The sequence below is a fragment of the Halichoerus grypus genome, chromosome 5 (assembly GCF_964656455.1).
Source record: "Halichoerus grypus chromosome 5, mHalGry1.hap1.1, whole genome shotgun sequence".
Lineage (NCBI taxonomy): Eukaryota > Metazoa > Chordata > Mammalia > Carnivora > Phocidae > Halichoerus > Halichoerus grypus.
In genome coordinates, this window is record NC_135716.1 from 161,135,370 (window position 1) to 161,160,740 (window position 25,371).

The 25,371-nt window shown below is 48.5% G+C and overlaps 1 protein-coding gene across 2 annotated transcripts in view; it reads left to right on the plus strand.

Moving 5' to 3' along the window:
* DLGAP3 (DLG associated protein 3) overlaps window positions 1-25,371 on the plus strand; it is a 63,079-nt gene that overhangs the window by 17,790 nt on the left and 19,918 nt on the right. For both annotated transcript variants that reach the window (XM_078073439.1, XM_036065309.2), the window contains exons 2-8: window positions 3,686-3,768; window positions 5,474-6,631; window positions 11,037-11,242; window positions 11,520-11,592; window positions 23,458-23,671; window positions 23,937-24,250; window positions 24,615-24,700. In XM_078073439.1, the coding sequence (XP_077929565.1) occupies window positions 5,525-6,631; window positions 11,037-11,242; window positions 11,520-11,592; window positions 23,458-23,671; window positions 23,937-24,250; window positions 24,615-24,700 (2,000 nt within the window). In that variant the 5' untranslated portion in view covers window positions 3,686-3,768; window positions 5,474-5,524. The remainder of the gene's footprint in view (window positions 1-3,685; window positions 3,769-5,473; window positions 6,632-11,036; window positions 11,243-11,519; window positions 11,593-23,457; window positions 23,672-23,936; window positions 24,251-24,614; window positions 24,701-25,371) is intronic.

The following is a 25,371-nucleotide window of genomic DNA, read 5'->3' on the forward strand; positions in this document are numbered from 1 at the left end:
GTCATGATCCCGGGGTCCTGGGATCGAGTCCCACATGGGGCTCCCTGCTCAGCGGGGAGCCTGCTTCTCCCTCTCCCACTCCCCCTGCTTGTGTTCCCTCTCTCGCTATGTCTCTCTCTGTCAAATAAATAAATAAAATCTTTAAAAAAAAAAAAAAAAAAAGATGCCATAAATGAAGGGCTTACATTCACCCCACAAACACCTGCCCTGTGCCAAGCATCATTCTAGGGGTTGGGGTAATGCGGTAAGATGGGCAGAAATTCCTGCACTTCCACGGAGCTTACATTCTGGTGGGAGAGGCAGACAATCTCCAAATCACACCAACTGAAAGTGGTAACGGGTATAAGAGCTATACAGGTACTTAGTGCCTCGAGAGCAAACAGCAGGGAGATCCGACCTAGTCAGGGGGGCCAGAGAAAGCTGCCCTGAGGAAGCAACAACGGGGCTGAGATCTGAAGGGTGTGTAGGAGTTAACAAGGCAGAGGTGGGCGGGCAAAGCTTTCTGGACAGGGGGAACAGGTCCCTGACGGGAGGGATCATGGGACTGCAAAAAGACTGGCCTGTTTGGAGCAGAGGAAGCAAGGGGGAACATGTCGTGAGAGGATTGTTGGAAACGTAGGAAGGGCCGGACCCTGCAGGCCTTGGTGGACAGGTTATGGTGTTTTATCTTAAGAACATCAATGAGCCATTGATGAGTTTTAAACAGAGAAGTGACATGATCAGATTTCTGTTTCCAAGTGGCCATTGGGATTGGAAGCCCGGTAGGAAAGGAAGCAGGGAGACCAGTTAGGAGCTTTTGCAGACGCTCAGGTAGGAGATGGTGTTCTGAGTTAATTGAATTAGTTAGCAGTGCTCTCTGCTTACAAATACAGGAAATCTGGCTCACAATGGTTTAAGTAAAGAGGAGTTTATTCCTTACCACATATAGGCCTGGAGGAAGGCAACTGCTTCTGTTGGTTCCAGGGCTCAATGATTCCAGGACTAACGTTTCTGTGATTCTCTAGGTCTTTCTCTCCTGTTGGCAAGGTAGTTACTTTAGCTCCAGGCATCATGGTTGTATTCAAGCCTAGAAGAAAGGGGGGGAAGGATGGCACTAGCAGGCTCCACCCCTTTCATCATAAAGGCAAACTACTTCCTGGAAACTGTCAGATTTTTATGCATATATCATTAGCCAAAAGTGAATTGTGTGGCCTCCAGTTATGGGGGGGGGGCGCTGGGAAAGGGGAGAAGGCTGAGAGTGAGTTTTAGCTAGTCAGCCAACAATGATTTGGTGGGTATGGAAATAAGTGGGCAGATCTATTTTTAGGAAGCAAAATCCATAGGCCTTGGTGATGGATGGAATTATGAGTCCCCTCCTAGCTCGTTTTGCCTTCCGATCACTTAGTAATAGGGTGGCAGCAGGAGAATGTGATGGTAAGGCATACTATATAGGAGGAAGACTATACAATTCAATCTACATCAATGAAATCTTTTCTTTAGGAAATCCATAAATTGGGTATCTCCTTCCCTCAGTAATTTGTATTTGATTACAGTTTAGTATTTGGACAGTGGGGATTTTGGAAATCCAAAATAAAGGCTTCACATGAGGGATTATGTTGTGTAATCTTTTAGAGTTTATAAAATGGCTTCATATACATTTTATCATTTAATATTAAGATCCTGGGAGATAGATGAGCAGGCATCATTAGGTCACCTGTCTAGTGTCACACACCTTCTGGTTTCAGAACTTGTGCTTTTTGCACTGGACAGTGCTGCCCCATAGGACATGGGTAAGGGAGGTGGGGGTAGCTCGTTTGGAGAGGAGCAGTTACAGGGGCCTGTCTCCCCTGAGACTAGAGCTGGAAGAACATGGATTGATGCTAAAGAGACTGAAGTTTGATAAGCTCTCGATGGAGGCTCAGAGGCTTGGCAACAGCCCCTGTGCAGGGCGGGGCTGAGGAGTTGGCGGTGGGGAGCCTGGGAATGTCCACCATTGGGAAGCTCTGAGTGAGACTCCAGGTTGATGTGACCACAGACAAAGCAAATGAGATGGTCTGGGCTTCGGCCAAAGTGGACTTCTGTGCTGCGAGTCTCGAACGTGGGTCCTGCCTGGGGCAAGAGGAGGAGGGCCATGATGTGGACAAAGGACCAAGCTATCAAAAGTTCTTTCCAAAGCAGGGAGATGCTTCCAAGAGCTTTTCCAACAGCTGCTTGTGAGGCCCTCTTGGTCTGAAGTCACCTCGGCTTTCCCAGAGAAGGGAAGTGGAGGAGAAGAATTGTTATCTAGAGCCAAGCTGTGAGGTCACCCCCGGCTCCCTGCAGGCAAGATAACCAACAGCTTCTTCAGTCCAGGCCACAGGGTGGGCCAGGGACTGGGCATGTCTCACCCTCTGCTCTATGGAAGATTTCCAGGAGACTCCACAATTCCCTTCATTATCTCACATCCCTCAGGGTCAGGAAGTTCTTCCTGATGTCTGACTGTGTCTCTTCCACTACTATTAATCATGCCTGCAAAGCTAGCTCTTCTTCCTGACATCCCTGTGTCTAATAATGGCATCATTAGTCTTCCAGTCACGGCTGCTGCAAACTTCAGAGTCGTCTTCCTTCATGATTCTCTCTCTCCCCCACCTCGTCCCAGTATTTGCCAAACCCTAAATGTCTGCTGGAACTCTCACAGCCCACCCCCTAAGAATTCTTTATTTGCCCACCTCTTCTGCCTTTGTGCCTCCTGTTTCCTCCTCCGGGAATTCTCTCTCCCCCACCACTTTGTCTTTGGAATACACAGCCATCTTGCTCCACAACCCGAATGCATTCTTCTCTGGGTAGTCCTCCTCAATTTCCCTCTATTGGGTCTGGTCTTGTTTTCATCTGAACTAGTGTAATGTTTGCTACCCCTTTCTAGTCCAGTCATTTATTCATCTACTTGGGGAACATTTATTGAGGGCCTGCTCTGGACAAAGCCCTGAGTTAGGTGTTGGAGATTCAGAGATAATTAGGATATGGTTCCTACCCTGCAGAAGACCACATTCTAGTTGGGGAGACAGAAACTGAAACAGACAATTTCAGTGCAGTGTTATGGTTTCTTTCATGGAGGAACCAAGGGTGTTATCAAAGCCCAATAGAGAGACATAACACAAAATAAGAGTACAGAAAGTCTTTGAGGGTAGGTGGGGCTTCATCTGAGTAAGTGTTAGCCAAGGGAGAGAGTTGAGGTGAGTAGATGGAAGGAGATTCTAGGAGGAGGGTACAGCTTGTGCAAAAATACTGGGACCTAAAATAACCCTGTCGTGTAGGATTGTTCCCTTGTTAGACTATAAGCCTCTCGATGACAGAGACCACACTTAAATCACCTCTGTACACTTCTCACTCAGTCTTGCTTATGGTAGCTGCTCAACAAATTTTGTGGAATGGAATCGTATTTGAGGGCAATGAAAAAAAAAAATTGCAGTGGCTCAGCACCACGGACAGATCACACAGACACCTGCTGTTGGAGGTAGTCCAACCTGTAAGCTCATTTGCATGTATTTGCATAATGAAGCCAACTTCATTTCCCTGGGGGTCCAAAGGCTCTGCATCATGGGGGATCCAATCAGTCCTGGTTTGGGGGGGTTGGGAAGGGAAACTGTCAAGGCCAGAGACTGGTCCTCTGAGGACTCTGGGACAATCTCTTTCTCCCTTTGCTCACTACCCTTTTCTTTTCCATCAGGAGCCAGTGATCCTGAGCCTTCTGAAGTTAGGATTCTGTCTGGTGGTGGGGATCCTGACACCGAGGATGGGAAACCCCGGATGGTGAGTGGTAGGAGTCTGGGAGATGGGGAGTAGATTGAGGTTCTGAAATCAGAATAACTTGGGTTATTCTGGAAGCAGCCTGAAACAGTATGGAGAGGTGGTGGTTGGGGAGGAAGGAAGGCTGGGTCTCGGAGGTGCTGCTGTCTGGAGTCTTTGAGGCTGTCATCCCCTCCTAGTCAGCAGATGGCCCAGGAGCCTGGTCTGGGATGAGGGAGGGCGCCGTCTGCCAGCTCCTCAGTCCCTGTCCCTCCTGCTGACATCCCCTCCTGCTGTAGCTCCTGCCCTGGCAGCTCTGGAGTCCTGATCAGAGGCAGTTCTTGCTGAGAGCTGACCTCTCTGTCCTGTAGCCTTGGCAAGCCTGGGATGGGGGCCAGGGGCACTGGTTGCAGTGCTTTCTCTCCATCACCTCCCTGCCCTGCCAGCCCACTGTTCCTGGGAGGAACTCCTGAGTTCCAATCCCAGTGTAGGGTTTATTTATTTATTTATTTTTAATTTTTTTAAAGATTTTATTTATTTATTTGACAGACAGAGATAGCGAAAGAGGGAACACAAGCAGGAGGAGTGGGAGAGGGAGAGGGAGAAGTAGGCTTCCCGATGAGCGGGGAGCCCGATGTGGGGCTTGACCCCAGGACCCTGGGATCCTGACCTGAGCCGAAGGCAGACGCTTAACAACTGAGCCACCCAGGTGCCCCGCAGTGTAGGGTTTAGATGCTGCCTTGGACAGCCAGCATTCCTGTTCTTTATGGTTTCTTCTCCCTTGGTGACTCCCCTACAGTGGAATGGGGGTGGCCAATGGGGGTAAAAGGGAAATTTTACTGGGGAACACTTGGAACCCAGAAGAGGAAGAGGCAGTCATCTTAGGTTATTCCTTCCTGTCTCAGCCCTGGAGTGGGTGGGTGGGGGCTTGTGGGAGGGAGGAGAATAAGCCTGCAGCCAGATGGAAGGAACAGGGTGTGGAAGGAAGGGGAGGGGGTGGATACGTAGATGAGGGTCCAGTGTTCTGTTTGGTTACTGCAGCTGGAGGCTGTGACCCTGAGGCCTGGCTCTTCACAGCATTGGGGCAGAGGTGTGGCTCTGGATCAGTTTGCCTAAAGCCAGCTTGTTAAAAAGCTAGTTCACCTAATGACTGGTTTCTTTGAATATATATAAATTTTTATGTCTGTTTGGCTATCCTTTTACTTTTGGTAACCTAAGGATTTTTAAAAACCCTTTTGGCTGAGGGCATTTTATCTTGTGAATAAGTATCAAATTTGCAGCATTTGACGAATGATGGCATTATTTTGTGCCCTTGTATCTTTTTTTTTTAAGATTTATTTTTAAAAAATTTTTTTAGATTTTATTTATTTGACAGAGAGATAGAGAGAGAGCACAAGCAGGGGGAGCAGCAGGCAGAGGGAGAGGGAGAAGCAGGCTCCCCACCAAGCAGGGAGCCTGATGCGGGACTCGATCCCAGGACTCTGGGATCACGACCTGAGCCGAAGGCAGATGCTTAACCGACTGAGCCACGCAGGTGCCCCCTTTGTGAGTGTCTTTGTCTAGTATGACTGTTTTAAGGCATTTTAAGCTCATTTGGGGAAAGATAGTACTATTACTCACAATAAATTGATATGCATTACCTAAAGGGATACCAGAATACCTAAGAATAGAGTTTTAGGTGAAGTGGCCTGTTGTTCAATCTGAATCCTTTTTCTCCTTATTTTCCCAGGAGGTTCCTGGGGCCTGGCCCCCAACACTATGAAGAACCCTTGCTGAGGCCATGAGGGGTTACCATGGCGACCGTGGTAGCCATCCCCGCCCAGCCCGCTTTGCCGACCAGCAGCATATGGACGTGGGCCCAGCTGCCAGGGCCCCGTACCTGCTGGGCTCCGGGGAGGCCTTCTCCACCGAGCCCCGCTTCTGTGCCCCGAGAGCTGGCCTGGGACACCTTTCTCCTGAAGGGCCCCTGAGCCTGAGTGAGGGGCCATCAGTAGGCCCCGAGGGAGGGCCAGGGGGGGCCGGGGTTGGGGGGGGCAGCAGCACCTTCCCCAGGATGTACCCCGGCCAGGGCCCCTTCGACACCTGTGAAGACTGTGTGGGCCACCCTCAGGGCAAGGGTGCCCCCCGCCTGCCTTCTACACTCCTGGACCAGTTTGAAAAGCAGTTGCCCGTTCAACAAGATGGCTTCCACACGCTCCCATACCAGCGAGGTCCAGCAGGGGCCGGGCCCGGGCCAGGGCCAGCGTCCGGCACTGCCCCGGAGGCCCGCAGTGAGAGCCCCAGCCGCATCCGGCACCTGGTTCACTCTGTGCAGAAGCTCTTTGCCAAGTCCCACTCTTTGGAGGCCCCAGGGAAGCGGGACTATAATGGGCCCAAGGCTGAGGGCAGAGGTGGCTCTGGAGGAGACAGCTACCCTGGCCTGGGCTCTGGAGGCCCCCACACCTCCCACCACCACCACCACCACCACCACCACCACCACCACCAGTCCAGGCACGGCAAAAGGAGCAAGAGCAAGGACCGCAAGGGGGATGGGCGGCACCAGTCCAAGGCCGCTGGCTGGTGGAGCTCCGATGACAACTTGGACAGCGATAGTGGCTTCCTGGCGGGTGGGCGGCCCCCTGGGGAGCCTGGGGGTCCCTTCTGCCTGGAGGCTCCAGACGGGTCCTACCGGGACTTGAGCTTCAAGGGGCGCTCGGGCGGGTCGGAAGGCCGCTGTCTTGCCTGCACTGGCATGTCCATGTCACTGGATGGACAATCGGTCAAGCGAAGCGCCTGGCACACCATGATGGTCAGCCAGGGCCGGGATGGATACCCAGGGGCCGGGCCAGGCAAGGGGCTCCTGGGTCCGGAGGCCAAGGCCAAAGCCAGGACTTATCACTATCTGCAGGTGAGGCTTTGGTGGGGGTGGGGCACAGGGTCCTCAACCTTCATCGGTGCTGTCACCCAGGGAGCTATCAGAAGGGTTGGATGGAAGTCAGTTGTCCCTGTGGTGGAGGCCTGGAGGCAGGGAGGTTCCGCCCTGCCTCACTGTGTCACCTTGAGCCCCTTTTGGGATCTCGCTTTCCCCATTTGTACAATGAAGGGGCCCTTCTATTCTGACATTGTGTGTCACTGCCGGGAAGACTTCCCTTCGACCTGCTGCTTGGACAAGCTGTGCCGGCCTCTGTCTCATGAGCTCGGAGGCAGAATGAGCTTGAGGGTAGGCAGTGGACAGTACAGCGTGGTGCTCCCTGGCTGTAGCTTCCCTTGATATTGGAGGTCAGCAGTTGGAAAGCAGTTCTCCTGCCCCTAGGCCTTTTCCAGACCTCTTTTCTGCTCTGATCTGGGTGGTCCAGATACTGTTTGAATATGAAGGTCAGTTATTTCCAGAATGTGCCTCTGCTGGGGTTTGTCATGCTGGGGTGCCTGCAGTAGGACGCCATGAAGCTGTGGAAAAACCCTGGGAGCCTGTCCTGTAGGTTTTCCTGGGCTGGGGACACACCGGTCTGAGCCCCAGATACAACGCCAGGGCGGAGCTTCTTGGGAGTGGGTGGCACAGGTGATAGCTGGCATGCTGTCCCCAGCCTGTCTCCCCACTTGTACGGTTTCTACAGATGGGGCGAGGAGCTCTGACCCCTTCTGCTTATGGCGTCCTTATCCATCCCACACTGTCCCCTCTCCATCTCCTTACTGAGCTGGGCTCAGGGCTCTTCCTACCATCAACCTTCCTCTTCTCTGCCTCTGGCTCCTCTCCTATACCCCTTGGCTTGCCTTTTTTTTTTTTTTTTTTTAAAGTTTTATTTATTTAAGTAATCTCTCCACCCAACATGGGGCTCAAACTCATGACCCCGAGATCAAGAGTTGCACACTCTTCTGACTGAGCCAGCCAGGCGCCCCCCTGCCTTGCTTTCTTGAGGCCTGCCATAGGTTTGGGAGGAAAAGTCAATACAAGTTCTGGAAGTCCAGCAGACTTAGAGTTGTCCCCCAAACCCAGATGCTACATATGTAATCCACAGTCATCCACTCGGGGAGCATTTCTTGGGGACTGTGGATGCAAAGATGACCCCACAGACATTGCTTGTGAAGAGCTCAGAGGTTGGGGTGGGATAGACAAGGAAGCAGGTAGAATAGAGCGATGAGGCTGTGATAGGAGAGAGCCCTGGGCGCCATGGGAGCACAGAGGAGGCACCTCACCCACCGGGGTTGGTGGCGGCTGGGGGCTGCTCGGAGCAGCTTGCCGGAGAGGAGGATGCCTGAACTGAATCCCAGCGGAGCTGGAGATGGTCGAGCGCAGATGTGGATTAAGGGAAGTCTCTTCCAGGAAGAGACTACAGCATGTTCAGAGGTACAGAGAATTGACCTTGCATGTGTCTTTTGGGCGTCCTTGGCCTTGCCGGTAAGTTCTTCACACGTTAGGGCTCTCCTGGGTGGAGAACTTACGAGGGAGCTCAAGGGAAAAAAATAGGGCCACGTGGAAGCAGGAAGGGCCACGTGGAAACAGACAGTAGGGAAGGTGGGAGACTTCTAGGATTCAGGACTTCTGGATTGCCCCCTCCCTGGGAATTGAAGGGTCCAGCAGAAAGGGCCGAGGAGGGGACACCAACCTTCCTTCTCCCCTGTCTGAGCCCTGGCCGTCCCTGGAGCCTCACTACCACACGGCTGCTCCCTGCTGCTTCTCCAGGGCTGCCCTGACCTCTCTGGGGGCTTCCTTTTTAACATGCACCTCACAGCGTCCTGCAGAGGAGTGAGGAGCCGCAGTGGCTGTGGAGTGGGAGCCCTGCAGTGTGGCCGAGAGCGCCCTGGCTGTCCGATCTGCTGGCCTGCCTCTCTCTGCTTGCCGGTAGCTCCTCTCTGGAGAGTACAGGGAAGGGAATGATCCCTCAGGGTTTGGGGGTCCAAGGCATCTTAGGATTGCCTAAGGAATCACAATAAATGTGTGTGGGAGAACTAACAGACTGCAGGGGCCATGCCCAAAAGCAGGGGAAGCTGGCCCCATCAGACTAGGTGTCTTTGTTGGATCCTGAACCCTTTTGTTTTGAGACCCTATTTCTCCCACTGGACCCCAGCTCTCCTTCAACCCTCTCCTGAACCCCTCCTTCTACCAGAGCCCTTGTTGCTTTATGGAGTCTCGTCTCCTCCCTGTGTTCCCATCTTCTCATTGAGCTCCAGCCTCCTTGCTGAGCCCTGCCCCTATCTGTGGACCCCATTCCATCCCTGCGTCACTGTTCTCATCCTGGTTTCTGTCCTCTCACCTAGCCTCACCCCCAGAGTCTGTGTCCCTCCCTGAACTCTGTGTTCTCCCTGACTCTTGACTCCTCTCAAAATCTCCACCCTCACCCCATTCAACCTGTTCCTTACAACAGGTGTTTGAAATCTTCCCTACCTGCCCCAGCCCTCTTCCCCATTCTTCATTCTTCTTAGTGTAGGCCAACCATCACAGGCTTATACCTCATTCTTCCTAGTGTAGGCCAACCATCACAGGCTCCCTCGCCTTCCTATCAGCCCACCTACAGACTCATCTAGATCCCCAGCCACCCCCATCCCCTTCCTTCTTGGCTCAGAGAAAAAGCCAGGACCACTCATCCCAGGCTGATCCCTCCAGTAGGGCTTGAGCCCATCTCCCCAGGATCCCCTCTATCCCTGAACTGACTACTGACTGTCCCCCACTCCCTCCCTCCCCACATTTAAAGACTATCTTTATCTTTACTGGCGCTTTCTCTTATCCTGGAAATGTGCCCAGGTTTCTCATCCTAAAAAATCCTTCCTTCACTCCATACCCCCTTCCATCTCCTGTCTTCCCTTCATACCCAAGTTCTTAGAGCATAGACTCTACATCTTCACTTCCTTTAATTCTCCCCTTTACTATAGTCTGACATCCACGTCCCCTGTCCTCTAAAATGTTCTGGTAGTGGTCACCAGTGGTCTCTTGAGAGCTCTCTTTAAAAGGCCACTTCAATGCTTATAATAATAATAGCTAACATTTATTGAGGACTTACTATGTGCCGGGCGCACTATGTTGGCTTATTTATCCTTCCTACCAACCCTAGGAGATCGGCATAATTGTCATTACCAATTCACAGACGAGGAAACTGAGAGAGTAATCAGTTTTTGCTCAAGTTCGCCTAGCAAGTGATGGGGCGAGAATTTGAACATGGATCTAACTCCTGAGCCCGAATTACTAACCTCTGAATGCACTGTGGCATTTGACATTATCAACTCTTTTTATTCTGGAAATGTCTCCTGTTTCCATGACATGGCATTCTCCTGACTTCCCTCCTACCCCTCTGCCCACTCCTTCTCAGGTGACTTCATAGGCTTTTCTTCCTTTCTTTGCAGTCCCCTTTTGAAATGTCACTGGATCCCTCCCCAGCTCTCTTTCTTTCCCCTGGGCTGTTTCATTCACCCCTGTGGATTCAGCTGCCGCCCATGACTCCCACATGTCTGCCTCCAGCCCAGATTTCTCCACTGAACTCCAGAACCGAACACCCAACCACCTGCTCGGCATTTCACTGCCAAACTAAAGATGCTTAACCCTAACCTATCAGCTCTCCCCCAAACTTGTTTCTCTGGGATTCTGTGGCTCCATGAGCGACAGCACCATCCCCCAGGTCCTCAGCCAGCAGCCTTCCAGTCATCTGCGGCTCCTCCCCGCCCCCTCGCCCCCTCGCCCCCTACGTCTAATCAGACTCACTGATGCTCCTTAACACCTCATTTCCATCTCCTCGTCCCCCTCATTGTCATGGTCTTAATTTAGGCTCATCATCTCTTGCCTGGCTAACAGCATCAGCCTCCTAATTGGTCTCCCTCCTGTCCCTCCATCCCCTGCCCTGCTCCCAGCCCTACACAGTGCATCCCCCCTATGGACTGTCAGAACGCTCTTTCTGAAACAAATCTGATGGCACTTGCCTGCTTAGAGCCCTCAGTGGCTCCTCGGAGAGGGAAGGAGGGAAGAGTTGGAGGATTTGAGATGTCAGCAGGTTAAGAGGAGGAAGGAGAAGGAGGGGTGAAAGGTGGGGGCAGGTGATACTTCACTGCTGCGGTGGGTCAACACAGGTCACTTTGGCCTCTGATATTCATCCTCTTGACTCCTGGCATATCACCTCAGTTAAGTAGTAAGAGGTCCATGAAAGATGATGAGGTATCTCCCATAAGGGAGGGGACAGCCTGAAACCTTCTGGCTCTGCTTCCACATGTCCCTGAGCGAGGCCTGCTCCAGCTAACAGAGCGCCTCCCGTTGGCAGTGGGGACAGAGGGTCCTGGCTTCTAGATGTAGTAGGGACGCGTCCGAGAGACAGAAGCCCCTGTCCCCGCAGGTGCCGCAAGATGACTGGGGGGGTTACCCCACTGGGGGCAAGGACGGGGAGATCCCCTGCCGCAGGATGCGGAGCGGCAGCTACATCAAGGCCATGGGGGATGAGGAGAGCGGAGACTCAGATGGCAGCCCCAAGACATCTCCCAAAGCGGTGGCTCGGCGCTTCACCTCCCGCCGCTCCTCCAGCGTGGACCAGGCCCGGATCAAGTAAGGACAGGGAGGGCCAGGGCTTGGGGTGGGAAGCTGATACTGGGGGGTTCCCTGCTTAGGGTTCAACTGGGGAGTCTTGCCCTGCCCCACATAAAGAGGGGTCCTTGGTGATCTATAAAGAGGCACTTTGGGAGAGTCCCTTCACCCAGGTGTCTCCTGGGAGGATCCCTGTCTGGGGGTTTCTGAGGGATAGAACCTGCTCAGGGGCCCCAGTGCTGTTATTCCCCTTTCTGGCAGACCCCCATTCTGAATATGGAATTTTGTCCTTTCCCAGCTGCTGTGTCCCACCCCGGATCCATCCCCGGAGCTCCATCCCTGGCTACAGCCGTTCCCTCACCACCGGACAGGTAGGGACAGTCCAGCACACCTCAAGGAAAGGGTTGGAAATGGGGTTCAGTCCCATACTCAGTCTATGCCTTAAAATTAGAGGTCCAGCCCCTGGAGAGAGCACAGGTCTGGTTCTGGGGGAGCTGGGAAGCCCGCCTTGGGATTCCTGGAGCTGACTCAGACTGGGGGTCTCAGTCACATCCTTCAAAACCACCAAGGGTCCTCAAAGTGATGAGTTTGTAGGGGCGACATCAGGTCTCTGAGGTTCCCCAGCCATGTCCTGGCCTGATTAGTCTCAGCTAACCCCGTGCAAAGGGCAGATGTGGTGGTACAGACCGGGGATAGGCAGAGCTGTGGTCCAAGAGATGCCCATGCTTGAGTTCTTTCCCCACTGCCCCCCAACCCCCCGTGGGACCATTAGTGAGACCCAGTAGATCCTCTGTTTTCTCACCTTTAAAATGACAGTAGTAGTGATATTTATCTCAGGGCTTTTGTGAGAGTTCAGTGAGAAAATGTGTGCAAACACAAGGTACCTGGCCCCAAATCGGTACTTTATAAATGTTGAGTTCCATCCCTAAGTGTAGACTTCCCCTTAACTAAGCAGAGGTATGCATGATTACATGCATGACATGGATTGGAATTCCAGCTCAGCTACTTACCAGCTGAGTGACCTGGGGCCAGTTATTTGACTTTTTTGAGCCCCACTTTCTCTATTTAAAAATAGGCATCATAATAGTGTTCTTGGCACATAGCCAGCACTCGGGAAAGGTTAGCTATTTTTACTGTTTGCTGGGGGGAAAAAAAGCAATGCAAAAAAGCAATGCAGAAGACTGTCCAGATTGGCTCCTATTGTTTGCTGCTTTGGTCTTTGTTACATTTCCTTAATCAGGGAATCTGATTGGCACAGCTGTCTTTTCACATCAGACTAGCCTATGTTGCTAACCAGTAGTTAATGCTCAGTCCTCGTTTTATTTGACCCATCAGCAACATCTCACACAGATGATGACTCTCTCCTTCTTGAAACAGCGTACTCAGTTGGCTTTGAAGACACCATACCTTTTACGTTCTCCTAGCTTCTCTCTCTAGCTGTTTATGCTTAGTCTTGCCACCGGTGCCTCTCCAATCTCCAGGATCTGAACACTGGATTTTTCCAGAGCTTAGTTCCTGGACTTCTCTCGACACTCACTCCTTAGCTCATTCAGGCTCATGGCTTTGAATATTATTGAGGGCCTGATGACTTCCAAATGTGTATCTCCAGCCCCAAATCCTCCCATAATTGCCAGGCATGTGTGTCTAACTGTGTATTGAAATCTCACTTGGATGTTTAGTAGACATTTCAAACTTAAGATATCCACAGTGGAGCTGCTAGTATCCTTAACCCCCACTCCTTCCCCCGCAAAATGTCCTGCTCCATCCACTGTCTTCTCCATTTCAGATAATGGCAACTTTATCCAAAAGCCTGAAATCAGTCTTGACTTTTTTCTCTGTCTCACATCCCTCCATCCAGTCCTTCAGCAAATCCTGTTGGTCCCACCTTCCAAGCATATCCAGGATCCCAGCACTTCTCACCACTTCCACTGTCATTACTCCAGTCTACATCACCATGGCTTTTGTCTGGGTTATTCTCTTGCCCCCTAAGTGGTCTCCTGCACGTGCCCTTGCTCCAATTCGTTCTCTCTCAGCGTTGCCCAGAACGATCATTTCAAACTAGAATTGCATTCACTCAAAACCCTCGCCTTACTCAGAGGACTTTACTACGACTTATAAGGCCTTGCATGATCTGGTCCTTGCTACCTGTGAGTCCCTCTCCTAATGCTGTTCCCTCCCCCCACCCACTCCAGCCACATTGGTCCCCTTGCTAACCCCACAGGTGTGCTCCAGCTTTTTGTCTCCTTCTGTTTAGGTATGTCTTTTGTAAATAGTTTAAGGAATTTATCTTACATCTATTCTGACAATTGCTTGAGGGTTTAGTACATTTATATTTATTGTGATTACTGATATGCCTGGATGTCTTTTGTTGTTTTATTTTGTGCCCTTATTTCTCCTGCCTTTTGGGTGATGCTTTTCTACTCCTTTGCTACCTTCTTTTGGATTAGTTTTCTTCATTTTTCTTACTACCCAATCCCACACTGGTTTGGCAGTTCTATATTCTATTTTCATTCTTGTGGTTGCCTTTGTAATTTTCATGTGCATATCTGACTTAGCAAAGTCTCATTTGACAATTTCTTCTATCCTTAGGACACTTTTGTTTTGACCACCTCTTCCCTTCTTACCTGTACATGTTGCCCGGTATTTTAGTTCCATCTCCTTTTTACCTCTCCAAATTAGTCTTTATTATTGTTGCTACATTTTATGCTATTAAGACTTGATTATATTGGGGCACCTGGGTGGCTCAGTCGTTAAGCGTCTGCCTTCGGCTCAGGTCATGGTCCCAGGGTTCTGGGATTGAGCCCCGCATCGGGCTCCCTGCTTGGCGGGAAGCCTGCTTCTCCCTCTCCCACTCCCCCTGCTTGTGTTCCCTCTCTCGCTGTGTCTCTCTCTGTCAAATAAATAAAATCTTTAAAAAAAAAAAAAAGACTTGATTATATAGACTCACATTTGTACCTCCCCCCATACCTTCTTACATTTCATTCCTTCCTTTCAAATATTCTTTAGTAATTTTTCAGTCAGTGTCTGTTAGTAGCAAACTTTGCCTTTAACAAAAAATGGAGTCTACCCTCATTATTTAACATAAATCAGCCTATTTTAGAATCTTAGGTCAACATTTATTTTCTCTCGGCATTTTGAAGATACTCTTTTGTCATCTATGTTCTGTTGTTGCCGTTGGGAAGTCTGCAATCAATCCAATTGTCTTTGTGGATAGTTTTCATTTCCTTCTGATTGCTCTTGAAATCTTGTCTTTGATTTTGGTGTTCTGCAGTTTCACTATGTGTGTATGCTCCCTGAATCTGAAGATTAATGCTGTTCATCAAATCTGGAAAATTCTCTCATGGTTACTGTTTGCTGGTACATCTTTTTTCATCCTTTTACTTTCAACCTACTTGTGCTTTTTCAAAAAATCCAATCTAACAATTTCTGCCTTTCAAACGAGCTTTCTTGTTCATTCACATTTAACGTGATTATTGATATGGTTGAATTGTATCATGTCATTGTTTTTCCTCTGTTTTTTCTTTACTGTCTTTTGTATCAAATAAATGTTTTAGTGTACCATTTTAATTTCTTTGTTATTAATTCCTTTTTACTATATTATTTGAGTTATTAGAGTTGCTCTAGGAATTATAATGTGTATCATAACTGATTAAAATCTAATTAATTCTGGCAAAATATAGAAGCACTGCTCCAGTGTATCTCTTTTTTTCTCTCCCCTATTTGTGCTATTATTGTCATGTACCTTTCCTGTGTATATGTTCTAAATCTAACAATTATTATAAAGTAATGATGATGTTATAATAATAGTTTTGTAAGATATTGTGCCTTTTAAAGAAGTTGAGAGAAAAAATGAGAAAAGTCTATCTATAGATTCTTTTATATTTGTCATTTATGGTCCCTTCATCTCTTCCTGTGGATTTGAGTTATCATTAAGTGTCACTTCCTTTTAGCCTGAAGAACTTCCATTAATGTTTCTTGTAAGATAGGTCTGTAAGAATTCTTCAGTCTATAGGTATTTGGAAACGTCTTTAATTTTACTTCATTTTTGAAGAATAGTTTTGCTGAATATAGAATTCCTGGTTGACAGTTTTTTCTTTCAGCATTTTGAATATACCATTCCACTACCTTTGATGCTTATTGTTCTGATGAAAAGCCAGTTGTTAATCATATTATTGTTTTCTTGTGTGTGGTGAATTGTTCTTCCCTTGCTGCTATTAAGATTTTCTCTTTGTCTATGGCTTTCAACCTTTTGACTGTAATGTATCTGGCTATGGATCTCTTTGTATTTAACCTACTTTGAATTAATAGAGCTTCTTTAATCTGTAGATTAATGGTTTTCATCACATTTGGAAAGTTTTGAGCTGTTATTTCTTCAAGTATTGTTTTCTTCCCCTTTCTCTCTTCTTCCTTTGGGAGTCCCATTACATGTATACTGCTTTGCTTGTTATTGTCCCATAGGTCTCTGAGGTTCTGTTTATTTTTCTTTTTTTCTCTCCATTCTTCAGATTGGATAATTTATACTAATCAAGTTTACTGATCATTTCTAATGCTGAGCCCTTCTAGTGAATTTTTCACTTCAGTTATTGTACTTTTCAGCTCCAGAATTTCCATTTGACTCTTAAAAAAGATTCTTTTTGTTGTGATTTTTTTTTTTATTCATGAAGTCATTGCTGTGCTTTCTTTTAAACCTTTAAACATTTCTCTTAGTTCTTTTAACATATTTGTAATAGCTGCTTTGCAGTTTTTGTCTGATAAATCAAACATTTGGGGACATTCACATTTTCTTGTTTATTTGCATGTCTCATAGTTTTTTTGTTGTATACTGAACATTTTAAGTAATATATTGTAGTGACTCTGGATTCTTACTTTACCTTTTTAAAAACTTCTAAAATTTACATTCTAGTTAGTTAACATACAGTGCAATATTGGTTTCAGGAGTAGAATTCAGTGATTCATCACTTACATACAACACCTTGTATTCATCACAACAAGTACCCTCCTTAATACCCATCCCCCACCTAGCCCATCCTCCACCCACCTCCCTCCATTAACCCTCAGTTTGTTCTCTACTGTTAAGAGTCTCTCTTATGGTTTGTTTCTCTCTCTCTCTCACTCTTTCCCCTTCCCCCCAATATGGTTCATCTGTTTTATTTCTTAAATTCCACATATGAGTGAAATCATACGGTATTTGTCTTTCTCTGACTGAAGTTATTTCACTTAGCATAATACACTCTAGCTCCATCCACATTGTTGCAAATGGCAAGATTTCATTCTTTTTGATGGTTGAGTAATATTCCATTGTATATATATACCACATCTTCTTTATCCATTTTTGTCAGTCAGTGGACATTTGGGCTCTCTCCAGAGTTTGGCTATTGTTGTTAATGCTGCTATAAACATCAGGGTACGTGTACCCCTTTGAATCTGTAATTTTTTTTATCCTTTGGGTAAATCCCTAGTATTGCAATTGCTGGATTGTAGGGTAGTTCTATTTTTAACCTTTTGAGGAACCTCCATACTATTCTCCAGAGTGGCTGCAGTTCCCATTCCCACCAACAGTGTAAGAGAGTCCCCCTTTCTCCATATCCTTGCCAACATCTTTGTTTCTTGTGATGTTAATTATAGCCATTCTGACAGGTGTGAGATAGTATCTCACCATGGTTTTGATTTGTATTTCCCTGATGATGAGTGATGTTGAGTATCTTTTCATGTGTCTGTTAGCCATCTGGATGTCTTTTTTGGAAGAGTGTCTATTCATGTCTTCTGCCCATTTCTTAACTGGATTATTTGTTTTTTGGGTGTTGAGTTTGATAAGTTCTTTATAGATTTTGGATACTAATCCTTTATCATATATGTCATTTACAAATAATCCTCTCCCATTCTGTAGGCTGCCTTTTAGTTTTGTTGATTGTTTTCTTTGCTGTACAGAAGCTTTTTATCTCGATGAAGTCCCAATAGTTCATTTTTGGTTTTGTTTCCCTTGCCTCTGGCAACATGTCTAGTAAGAAGTTGCTATGGCCGGGCGCCTGGGTGGCTCAGTCAGTTAAGCATCTGCCTTCGGCTCAGGTCATGATCCTGGGGTCCTGGGATCGAGCCCCATGTCCGGCTCGGCAGGGAGCCTTGTTCTCCCTCTCTCTCTCCTGCTGCTCCCCCTGCTTATGTGCTCTCTCTCTCTGTCAAATAAATAAATAAATAAATCTTAAAAAAAAAAAAAGAAGTTGCTGCAGCCGAGGTCAAAGAGGTTGCTGCCTGTGTTCTCCTCTAGGATTTTGATGGTTTCCTGTCTCACGTTTAGGTCTTTCATCTATTTTGAATTTATTTTTGTGTATGGTGTAAAAAAGTGGTCCAGTTTCGTTCTTCTGCATGTTGCTGTCCAGTTTTCCCAACACTATTTGTTGAAGAGACTTTTTTCCATTGGATATTATTTCCTGCTTTGTTGAAGATTAGTTGACCATATAGTTGTGGGTTCTTACTTTACCTCTTGAAGATTATTATTGCTTTGTTTATGTGTTTGTTGATCCCTGGATTAATTCTGTGAAATCTGTCTTCCCTGCTAAATGTGGCCTCTGATATATTCACTAATTTTCTTTTTTTCTTTCTTGTTTTTATTTTTAAGCCTGGTTTCCTAGGGGGTTTGTCCTGTGTCTGCACAGCTTAGTGTTCAGCCAGAGATTGTGCCCCAAAACCTTGAGCCAGAAAGGCTTCTCTCTGCTTATTGTTCTATGTGTGGACTAGGGAGTACAAACTTCAGGCTGTTTTTCAGCCTACCCTGGATTTTATTTTTTTGCCAGGCTCTCTTATGTCACCGCTACACATGTGCACAGGCTCCATTGGCCAGAAAGGCGTGGGCAGCTCGAGGCCTCTTTGTCTCTGTTGTGCATGCACTCACCTCTACTTAACCCAGCATATGTGGCGAGGTCATCAAACCTTCTCTGGCCATCCCATGCCCTGGAACTCCTCTGTTAAATCCCTGCCTAGTCTGCCAGTCCATTGCTTGTGCCAAACAGTGCTGAAATCTCAGCTTAGCCGTGCTGCTGGCTATTCCTCTATTACTGTTCTCCCCCCAGCTTTCTCCCCGCCCCGCCCCGGCCCGTTCTTGACACTATACGACAATGTTCCAAATTAAGTGAGCCCCTTTTGGCAGTGGCAATGAAGCAGCTGGTTTTCACAGCCTGCCTCACCCTGGTTGAACTATTGCAAGTGAGAGAGCTGGGAACTTGAGTAATGGGAGCAGCCCCAGGCAAGGACGCCCTGGACTCATGCTGTTCAGGAATTTTCATGTATACGCTTCTTTGTTGTATACCTTGGATTGATTTTCAGAGTGATGAAGTGGTTGTCTTTGACAGTTTTGTCTAGCTTTATAGCTGTCTTGCCTGTCACTCTGTCATGCGTGAAGCGAGGAGTCTGGAAAATTCTCCATTAGTCTAATTAATTCTTCAAATATTGCCGCTTCTATATCCTATCTAGTCTCTCACCTGGAGCTCCTATTAGTTGTATGTGGGACCTTATTCTTTCCTCCATGCATCTTAACCTCTGGTTCATATTTTCCATTTCTTTGCCTCTCTATGCTGCCTTCTGGGTGAGTTCCTCAGATGTATCATCTGATTTACCAATTTTCTCTTCAGTTGTGCGTCATCTACTATTTAACTCATTAATTGTGTTTTTAATTTGACTTTTTTTTCAGTTCTAGACATCTGGTTTGGTTCCTTTTAAATCTTTCTAGTCTTTTCAAAGCTTATATTCTCTCCTGATGTTTTCAGTTTTATCTTTTAAGTTTTAGAAATTTAAACAGTTTACTTTATTTTTTTAAAAGATTTTATTTATTTATTTGTGAGAGACACAGAGAGAGAGAGAGAGCAGAGGCAGAGGGAGAAGCAGGCTCTCCGTGGAGCAGGGACCCCCGATGTGGAACTCTGATCCCAGGACCCCGGGATCAGGATCTGAGCCGAAGGCAGATGTTTAACCGACTGAGCCACCCAGGAGCCCCAGGAGTTTTAAACATAGTTTAAAAGCTAATCTGTTTTAGCTAAGGTAACACTAGCTGCTGTAACAGATAAAGCTTGCATTCTCAATGGCTTAACTTAATAAAAGCTTAGCTTTTGTTTATACCACAGTTTGCATTAGTTATCTATTGCTACGCAACCTAGTGTCTTAAAGCAACGAATACTTATCTCACCGTTTCTGTGGGTCAGGAATCTGAGTGCAGCTTAGGTGGGTGGTGCCTTCTGGATCAGGTGACTCACGTGGCTTCAGTCAAGGTATTGGCCAGGGCTGTTGTCATCTTAGGGCTTGACTGGAGGAATAGCTGCTTCCTCACTCACTCCCATGGCTCTTGGCAGGCCTCAGATCCTCCCTGGCTATTGGCCAGAGTCATCAGTTTTTTGACATGTGGGACTCATCATCGGACTACTCATAACATAATAGCTTGCTTCTCCCAGACAGAGCAGAGACTCTGAGAGAAAGAGCGTGTTCAAGATGGAAGCCACAGTCTTTTTGTAATTTAATCTCGGAAGTGACATTCCATGTTCTGTTCATTATAATAAGTCTATTCCATCCTCAAGAGGAGGGGCCCACACAAGGGTGTTAATGCCAGGAGGTGTGGAGATCATTAGGGGCTGTGTCAGAGCTAGCGTACCACATGGTCTGGTATGAACTCATTTTCAGTGGAACTTTATCTGTGAGAATCGTGAACAGCCTGGGTTAAGAGTGGGTCCCTCAGAAAATATTTTGCATTTGCTTCTGATAGACTATTTTTGGTTTGGGACCATTTTATGTTAATTTTTAATTTGCAGGGAGGTTTCTGAGCCATGCAGGCCCACAGGCCCACAGAATCCTGTGTCTATGTGAAGACCAGCTTGTGGGTCTAATCTTAGGAGATTAGCCTACTTTTCCCCTCCAATGCCTAGACTACAAACTGGCTTCTTGTGATCAGCCTGTGCTGATAATTGATTTTTTTTTTTAGTCTACCATTCATGAAAGGTTTTCCGTTTCCTAGGTTTATGAAGGTTCTCATTTCTAACGCTGTGTTTCATGTGGACCCAACGCCTACTCCTACACCCAAGTGGGTGTTAATACCTAAGCCCTTTGGTCCGTCAGACCAGCAAACTGTGCCCCTACCTCCCACCACCACTGGGCTGTTTGCAGCACTGACTCACACAGTTAATATTCTGATTTTCCAGTCTCCTCTTTGCTTTTGTCCTCTGGGGACATATCTCGCTTTCTTGTGAGCTCAGCTATGCATATAAAACATTTCTTATATTTTATCCAGTGTTTTAGAGTGTTTTGAATTGGGAGTGTTTTCCAAGGTTAGCTAAACTAAATGACATAGGTAAAGTATACAGGATGTTGTCCAGCCCCCAGATGAACCCACTGACTCTAGCACAGACAATTTTCAGTTAGACCCAAGCAAAGTATTTTCTTCTAAATATCCCACATCCTTGGAAATATTTACTGATTCTGAGTCTGGTTTGGACAGAGGCTAAGGTTCCCATTTTCTAAGAGGATCCTTTGACTTTAACTCTACTGAAAGTGGGTCTGGGGGCAGCAGGTTGGAAGGCAGGGCAGGGATAATAGGAGAATTCACCGCACAATGTTACAGTTTTATAATCATAATACAGTAAAGATCAACATAGGCGCAATATTCCTCTGGGAGTCTATACACGTCTGTGTTTCCCTTGGGTCCTGGTCCCTTGTGGGAACTTCAGAAGCTCGTCTTCACCAGTAGAGATGGAAAGCGTGTGGCCCCAGGGAGTTTCTCACCCTCCCTCTGTCTGCCTTGGATGGAGTTGGTCATAGGAATAGCATATGGTTGGGATTTCAAGAGCTTCAGAGACCCTGGGAAGGAGAGGCCTCTGAAAGGTGTTGTCAGTGTGATTTAAGAACCTCTTACTACTAATAATAGTCTATTATGTTTATTGAGCATCTGCTATATGCCAGATATTATGCCTAATACTTTATACACAGGAGAGACTTGGAGATACAGAGATAAGCTGCAGAATGAGATTCCTTCCATCTATAGGATCCAGAATTGAGACCAGAATGCTCTCTACCGGGGTTCTACAGGATCACCTGTCCTGTGCCCCAGGAAGGATCCTCTGAGCTGGATTGTTCTAGTTGGGGAGTATCTTGAGCCTGGCCTAGAAATAACAGGAGTTAAATCAGCTTCTGAGCTTCAGGAAATACCCAGGCACTGCTGGTCCTTCATACCTTGGGGGTCCAGAGATAGGAAACTGAGAGGTGGACTTGCAGAGGGCATGATGAAAGCCATGACTGCCACAGGATTGTGGCTTGTGCCAAACCTGGCACAACTTCACTTCTACGGGATCTCGAATTGATTTTTCCATGACCTGTGATTTCTGTACACTTGTAATGAAGTTCCTTTAGAACGGGCTGTGGAAGGAAGTCCAGACACTCCTTTTTGATTACGGGACCCACACTGGAACCACTGAATCTGAATTTCCAGCAAAGTTTGTCCCTGAGCTTCAAGGCAGCCAAAGCAAAGAGAGGCATCTCGTTAGAGAGCCCTGGGTTCAGATCCTTGGGGTAGAGCTTGAGTTAATGTAGGTTTAAAAGGTCCCTAGGAGATTCTGATTCAGCCTGGCAAAAGAGCCAGGAAACCTGGCATTTGACTTCGGTAAATCACTTACAAGCTGGGCATCATTGGTCAACTCATCTGCCCCGTCTGAGCCTTAGTTTGCCCCTCAGTAGAACTGGATGGAAATTTCTGCTCAATTTGAGGTAGAATTTAGTGATATCATGTTATGCTTTGGAGATGGAGTTATGGAAACGTTGAGCAGCATTTTACATGTGGATCAAGCCACTACTTTACCTGTTGATTGCACATAAATATGATGCTATGAGTCCTTCCTGGGAGATGTCACAAGATGCAGCCATGGGATATCTGCTATCACATTTACCATGTGGATGCTACTGAGGACCTTGTCCGAGACTTCATCCAGTGACCTCTACGTAATCACTCGGGGGGATTTCTCTCGGGCTCAGTAATAGGAATAGTTGCGGTTCTCATGAGTGGTGGCCTATTTCCAGGTTGGTCTTGAGACCTTCACGTGCCACTTACTGAGGGCTTAGTGTCTACCAGTACCTGCACCAAGTGCCTCCCATGTTTTTCTTTGAGTCCCCTAAATAGCCGCCCCATGAAGATGGTACCATTATCATTCCCACTGGGCAGGTGATTCAACTGAGGCCCAAAGCTTTAAGTAGCTTTCCCAGGCCACAGTACTAGGAGGTAGCTGAGCCAACTCTTGAGTCTAGGTGGGTCTCTCTCCATAGACTATGCAGGCAACCTGCAGCCTATATTCCTTGATGCTTTGGAAGCTCAGGGTCAAATGTGCACCCATCCTGTGCTCTGGGGGTAGAGCTTATCCCTGGGACCACCCGCCTTTATTTTTCCTTTGTGCTACTTTTCTCATATAATATGAATAGAAGCTGCAATCTCTGTAGTATATTTAGTCTTAGTGCAGTGCTGTGGGACACGGTTCCATGAACAGAGTTTTTGTTTTGCATTTTTCTTAGTTGCTTTAATTTTTTTACACATCATGGATTCTGTACCACAAAATATCAAGACAAAAACAAGAACCTCAGTCAGCAATGGCTGGACTTGCCTTAGAGGATGAGGGCAGGGAAGGAGCCAGCAGGCCAAATCAGGACCCTAGTTAGTGGGCAGAAGGTGGGAGAAGGCTTGGAACACTTGAAGGTTAATAATTTTTGCTCCATCACTTACTTACCCATTAATTTCTGCCCAGCCCCATGGTATGCGTCCCTATAGGTTGCTGTCAATCAATTTTGTAATGTAATGGATCATAAATAATAAAATAAAAAGTGGCCTTCCCTGCAGTTCCCCACCTGCAGGCTGGTCCGGGGGGTAGATGTCCCTGGTCCTCTCCCTCAGTGTTAGGTGAGAGAAATGTGAGGGGCTGGACTAGGTGGAGAGGAAGATGGGGGTGGTCCTAGGAGTCTGGGAGAGGCATTGATGGGGTAGAGGGAGGAGTATTTAGAGGAAAGACTAGACCCCAAGACGGGCCCCAAGGCAGGCCTGGACGGCAGCACAGGGCGGAGGTGCCTCCATCTTTCTTTGCACAGAGTGAGGGTTTCAAAGGCAGACGCGTCACACAGAGACTCTCTGCACATGTAGATATATTCCTAAGGCAAAGCGCCTCAGAGATACCCCGCTTCCAGCCCAGCACCCCAGTAACTGTTCTCCCGACCCCTGCCCCCAGCTCAGTGAGGAGCTGAACCAGCAGCTGGAGGCCGTGTGCGGGTCCGTGTTCGGGGAGCTCGAGTCCCAGGCGGTGGATGCCCTGGACCTGCCCGGCTGTTTCCGCATGCGGAGCCACAGCTACCTCCGGGCCATCCAGGCCGGCTGCTCTCAAGACGACGACTGCCTGCCCCTCCTTGCTGCCCCTGCCTCTGTCTCAGGGAGGCCCGGCTCCTGTGAGTGTGCCCTCTCTGCCCCTGTCCGGGCCCTAGGTTGAAGAGCGCCCAGGGTTCTGGCGTTGGCCCTCGCTAAGGCTGTGCTGTGTGACCTTGGGCAGCTGGCTTGCCTCTCTGGGCCGGATGATGGGGAGAACAAGCCTTGGCACGTGGAGTACGCGTGCCTGCTGGGTCCTCCGGCGCCGTGTGGGCGTGGGGTGGTGGGCCACGGACACCCGCTGCGACGCGTTTCTCACCCGCTGCGTTTCTGCGTTCCTGGCCACAGCCTTCAACTTCAGAAAGGCCCCGTCCCCCATCCCGCCGGGGAGCCAGGCCCCGCCCCGCATCTCCATCACCGCCCAGAGCAGCACCGACTCCGCCCACGAGAGCTTCACGGCGGCCGAGGGCCCCGCCCGGCGCTGCAGCTCTGCGGACGGGCTGGACGGCCCAGCCATGGGCGCGCGCACCCTGGAGTTGGCGCCGGTGCCACCCCGGGCCAGCCCCAAGCCCCCTACACTCATCATCAAGACCATTCCCGGCAGGGAGGAGCTGCGGAGCCTGGCGCGGCAGAGGAAGTGGCGGCCGTCCATAGGGGTGCAGGTATGGAAGGAGGAGGTGCCGAAGAAAGCTCAGGCCCTGGCGGGTTGGGGACGGGCTGAGGGGGTCGATGAGGTTGCTCTGAGCTGCACGTAAGCCCCTGTGCCTGGTCATCGACAGGGCTGTTACACCAGTGCCAGCCCCACTCCCTTGTCGCTTGTCCTGGAAACATCACCTCTACTGGCGAGTGGAGAGTGGTGGCCAGTGGGACGCCTCTGACCTCCTGGGCCTCTTTTCTTGTTCGGGCTGACTGTGCAGAACCTGCCCACTGCCTTGGGGCTTAGCTTCTGCTCACCCCCTGCCCCCGGGCAGGGCTTGTGTCCCTGGTCTGGCCCCGGCGCACTGACTCACCCAATCCTGCCGCCAGGTGGAGACCATCTCAGACTCGGACACTGAGAACAGGAGTCGAAGAGAGTTCCACTCCATCGGCGTCCAGGTGGAAGAGGACAAGAGGTAGGTCTGGGTGGGGCCATCTCAGGCCTTCCTTTGGGGAGAAGAAGAGAGAGGACTGCATCATGCCCTCCTTGGTCCGCTCTGCCTGCAAACCCTCTCTTTCTGGACGGGAGACCAAGCCCTTCTAATGGCGAGCAGCCGCAAGGTTATCCTCAGAGATGTCACCAGTCATCAGACCTAGAGTGAGTTCTCCTTGTACCCGTGCCTGTCCCGCGTGCTCCGAGGTGACAGGAGTGGTTGGAAGAAGGGGACAGTAGGGAGAGGTAACAGGTAGGTGCTGAGCAGGCCTCCAACAATTGTCGTTTATGGGGGATAACAGGATTTTTCCAGTCCCTCCTTGCTTCCTGTGGTGTACAAGTATGTGAGCTCAAAAAGAAACAAATAAACATGAAGATTGCCTCTCAGGGGCCCCTGGCAAATGTAACACTCCTCCTCACTTGGCTCAGGCAAGCGTTTAACCAGTCAGGGGGACCTACTATATGCCTGAGTCTGTGGTGTACTCGAGATGGTGGAATTACCAGCAGCCACTATTTTGGCATTACGTGGCCTCAGAAACACGGTTTCCTTACTTTCCAGCTGAAAAATTAGCATTTCAGCTTTGGAGGGGTTACTGGGAGGAGTCCCTCAGTCTTTGGCTTCCTGTGGGAAGACCACTTTCTCTAATGACCATG